This window comes from Melitaea cinxia, chromosome 3 (assembly GCF_905220565.1).
Source record: "Melitaea cinxia chromosome 3, ilMelCinx1.1, whole genome shotgun sequence".
NCBI classification, from domain to species: Eukaryota; Metazoa; Arthropoda; class Insecta; order Lepidoptera; family Nymphalidae; genus Melitaea; species Melitaea cinxia.
The window spans coordinates 4,897,253-4,901,977 of record NC_059396.1 but is presented as its reverse complement, the minus strand read 5'-3'; the positions used below and the strand labels follow the sequence as shown (position 1 = coordinate 4,901,977).

At 34.7% G+C, this 4,725-nt stretch overlaps 1 protein-coding gene across 1 annotated transcript; it reads right to left on the bottom strand.

Moving 5' to 3' along the window:
* Positions 1 to 3,344: 3,344 nt before the first annotated feature.
* LOC123669133 (protein Wnt-4) lies at positions 3,345 to 4,464 on the bottom strand. Its single transcript, XM_045602769.1, has 2 exons — positions 4,391 to 4,464; positions 3,345 to 4,290 (listed from the first exon to the last, which is right to left on the bottom strand). The coding sequence occupies exons 1-2, from the start codon at positions 4,462 to 4,464 to the stop codon at positions 3,345 to 3,347; spliced, it is 1,020 nt and encodes a 339-aa protein (XP_045458725.1).
* Between the last annotated feature and the right edge of the window lie 261 nt (positions 4,465 to 4,725).

Genomic DNA, 4,725 nt, shown 5'->3' with positions numbered 1-4,725 from the left:
ATCGTAATTATGTACGTTGGTATCGAAAACAAACCGCAATTTTGTGGTCAGCCATTATGCTTTATGGGTCAATATTATAGGCGTCATAATTATAATGTAGACCCATCTTTATTAAGGTTAGTAACACATAAGCGAGCTATTCATTTGATATAATATTAGTCATATTTAAGTTATTAGCATAATATACCCAGCTGATTTTGTTTTGTAAGCATGATTTAGAGTACTTCCACTAAATGATAAATCATCCCTTTCACAATACGCTTCAGCCTGTAATATTCCACTACTGGGCATAAGCCTCTTTCCCCGTGTAGGAGAAGGATCAGAGATCCACCACGCTGCTCCAATGCGGGTTGGCGGATATATTCCCTACTATGAGTAACGATCGCTATCAGGTGTACATGATAACAACCGGGACCGACGGCTTAACGTGCTCTCCGAGTCACGGTGGGGAGACCTTGTGGGACTAACAACCAGATCAGAAATAAATATTTGTATAAACACAAATAATTATATACTCTGAGCGGGAATCGAACCCGAGATTAAATTTGATCGAGATCTGACAATAGAACTACTTTTAACTTAGGTACCCATACAATGCGTATTTCATTCACTGTTTTATCCACTATCTAAATGTTATCGTTCCTTTAGTTGAATTCATTTTTATTTTTTTGTTTCCAAGCAAACAATTAATTCCTTATCTGACACTATTTTGGCATAGATATTTACGTCGACATGCTATCGATATCGTAATGTCGTTTTTACGTGTAATATTTTCCGAAGAATAGCTTGTTCACGTCTGTATTCAAGCACATAATTATATACACGTGTTTTTACGTTTATGTTTGCATGCTTTCTTGCTTGCATGCACGCGTGCATGCACGTGAGCGTACGTGAATGCGGGCGTGCATGAGTGCGTCTGATTGTGACTGTGCTTACATAATTATGTGTACTTTCTTGATTGTAATGTTCAATAAAAGGCTGTTTGATTAGATAAGTTCCTTATATAGATTTTTAAAGAATAAATATCATAAAAACTTAGAATTAAAATACTACGGTACATTATTTTAGCCTCTACTCTACTTGTAACAAAACATTTATACTTTAGGCGATAACTATTTCATTGATTTGCAATCAAAGCAATTCAGTAAAACATATTTTCCTTAAAAACTAAAAATAATATTCGATTAAACAAAAGTGTAGAAAATATTTAACTAAAAATTATGTGCACAATTTTTTTCGCGGTGATGTTTTCCACGCATATAATATTTCGCGATCGCCACGAATTAAATCGATCTTATCGCGTATGCGTCGTTATTCGCGCGTTGCAAAATATGAGAATCGCATTAATCTCGACTGGTTACCAGGAATCCAGGCTTCAACTTAATGAATATTGACTTCAGAATCTTCAAAATATTTTATAATGTGAAAACGAAATCTGCGGCTATGTTGAAAATATTTTTGAGCTAGAGGTGAGTAATGCCATCTGTTAAAATTTTGAAACATAATAAAAACGTAATTAATTTGCAACAGCGCCATCTATTATTTGTATGTGGAATTATTTGTTTAGATTTGTAGAGGGCGCTGTTCTAGTACATACTACGTAAGGTGGTTGTTTTACATAATAGTTCAAGAGTATACTACAAGATGTCGTGAGTATCGTAAGTTTGTTATAGTAAGAAAAAGCAGGAAACATTTTGCTCAAACCGAGAGGTAGCCTATTTTATAATGAGGTAAGTATTATTTTTTTTAATCAAAAGAAACATTCAAACAGTCAAGTATTCGGTTATTATGTACAATATAGGTAGATTTTTTTTATCGGAGGTTAAATTTTTGTTAAATCCCGCTTAGAGTAACGCTTGGCTCCGGCGCTGCGGCCTCCGCGGCTTAAAAAAAAAACACTCTAGGGGTAGGGCAGACCAAGACCACGTGGACAGTGGGGTGCTCCGATTCGGTTTTGGGTATTTTCGAATTTCTAAACCTATATTCTAGCACGCAATGTTACTAATTTTATTAGAATATTATGTCTGACGCGTTATTTTGTTTAAAAGTGTCGATTTGTCAGTCTTTAAAGGTCAGTTCGTATCGTATTTTGATCTTGCAGTAAAGATCGTTTTTACGTAAATTTGTTCGAAAATAACGCGTGATAGTCGCAGTACGGAGCATGAATACACTTACCACAGAACCGGAATTAAGGTAAAGTCAGAAATAACAAAAATTTAACCTCCGATAAAAAAATCTACCTATATTTTTCATAATAGCCTATTTTAAACACTTATTGCCAAAAAAGTGTTTTTGAATTCTTTTGGTTTATTTTCATTGCAAATGAAAACTTAAACAGGGTATTTTGATATATCGGTGTTTAAAGGTTGGAAATACACTACTAGGTACGAAAAAAAAAAATTATAATCAAGAAATATATAATTACGTTTGTACACGGGTATTTTTGTATTTGTACAAATATTTTTTTCCGGTTTTGATGTCTGTCCTTGTGGGTTTCCCCACCGTGCCTCCGTGGAGAGTACGTTAAGCCGTCGGTCCCGGTTGTTATCATAAATACCTAATAAAGATAGTTACTCATAGTAGGAAACATATCCGTCAATCCGCAGTGGGGCACCGTGGTGGATTAAGCTCCAACCCTTGTCCTAAATGGAGAATGGAGCCTAAGCCCAGCAGTGGGATGTTACAGACTGAATGCGTACACGGGTGTTGAGGTTTTATTAGTCGTAGTATAATAATTAAAGAGATAAATCAAGATAAAAATTAAATATAACATAGAAAAAAAATTAACAGAGCACCATAAAACTTATGGGTGTAATTTTTTTTGCATTTGATTTGTTGTCATGGCCCTTTCTTTAAAGCTAGGATAAAGTCTTTCGCTCTTTAATCTAAAAGGTGCTACTATAAGTAAAAAAGGGAAGAAACTGATAAAATTAAAAAGAAACCAGATATTTCAAACGTATTATTTAATTGCACAAGTATTGAATTAAGATCATTCGATATATTAAAATTTCTTTTATAAAAATAAATTTATTTAACAATTGAAAAATTTCGCCAACAATGATCACTTTAATTGGTTAGAAAGTCTAAACAACGCGAAATAGTAAGATTATTGTAATGAGAAACGGAGACTGACACTCAAAAAACTTCCTTACGCCACAAAACTTTATTCGATTTTGATACAATATTGATTTTAAATATTAAGTCTTCGCCACCTGGAATTTAGATTGTACCCTCCAGAAAATTTGAAACTATCTACAATTTGCCTATCTTATATCACAGCTAATCACCTGTTTGTTGATAAACGTTTCTCAGCATGATTTTACAAAATAATAACAATCACACGTTTACTTGCAAGTATAAGATTCTACTTCTTCAACACAAGTGTCACATTTAACAAGGCAACAATCCACCATTTTACACCTACACCGAGAGCTCACAGACTTCTTCCCTATGATGAAACCACGTCCACAACACAAGGTGGCACAATTTTGCCTATCCTTGCAAATCCGTCCTTTAGTACTGACACACAGATTTGGCGTTCTCTGCAGATAAACCAATTTTTTCTTATCAATCTCCATCTTCCGTCTAACTTTTGGAGTTATTGCTCTTTTCGTTGTATAGTTGATGAGCTTTTTCTTAATCGCGTGGTGATAGTATTTCTTCAACAAACCCATAGCTGAATTGAAAGGTCCCAATCGCTTCCAACATGTCTTAGTTGTACACGATCCTGAGAAACCGTGACATTTACAAACTTCCTTTAGCTGTTCACCGACAGCGTCTATTCCAATATTCACGTCTTGTTTCAATATTTCAGCAATTTGATCATTACCGGCTTGCTTCCACTCGAGAAAATTCTTTGTAAATCTTTTACCATATTTGAAGTCGTCTCCACATCCGCCTCTTAAATTCGTTTCGTTTTGAAAGCTTCCTAAACAGGAACACCTGTCGAGCTCTCCCGAAGAGCATCCTCTAGCTACAGCATGAGTGATTGACGCAGCTACAAGCGCATATATAAACGCCGTTTCTCTGTAAATTTTCTTGAATATACTCCTCTTAGCTTTATAATTGTAGATTAAGGAACAATTCCATCTATCGTATTGAAACGCTTCTTCACAAGCCGCAATGGCTTGTTGCTTGGCAGTGACTAGAATTCTCGAAATACCTGGTTCCCGCTTGCATATTTTTGTCTGTCTCTTTGAAGACACAAGTACTTTACACGTTCCAGGGTACGTGACATCAGATCTGTCTGTGAATAAACTTTCTACCGTTTTCTGTAATACAGGCTGAGATCTGGAAAAACAAAACGATATTAAAAAACTACTTTTAAAATGAAATTAAAGATTGTAAACAATTTCCACGTCAATATTGTTCAGGAAACATCGTTACTTACCCTTCAACATTTTTCGTAGCAAAAATTGAAACAATAAACAGTATAAGGAGTGAGAAAATACAAGACGTAATCATGATTGAAAAAATTATTACATGATAAATATTTTTTTTCTAAATCTATGCAGCAATGATGACGTCTTTGCATGCAATTCTCGAATGAACTCATACTTTAAAGACAAAGGTGTAGCAGATAATGAATTTATCAAATTGGGTGGGTCCTGACCAAAAAAGGTATAAGTAAACTTAGAAATCAGTGTAAATACATTAGTGCCATAGAGCAAATAATTGACTCCTTATTCAATGAAGTTAACGTTTCTTGCAGGGTTGTCCACCTGT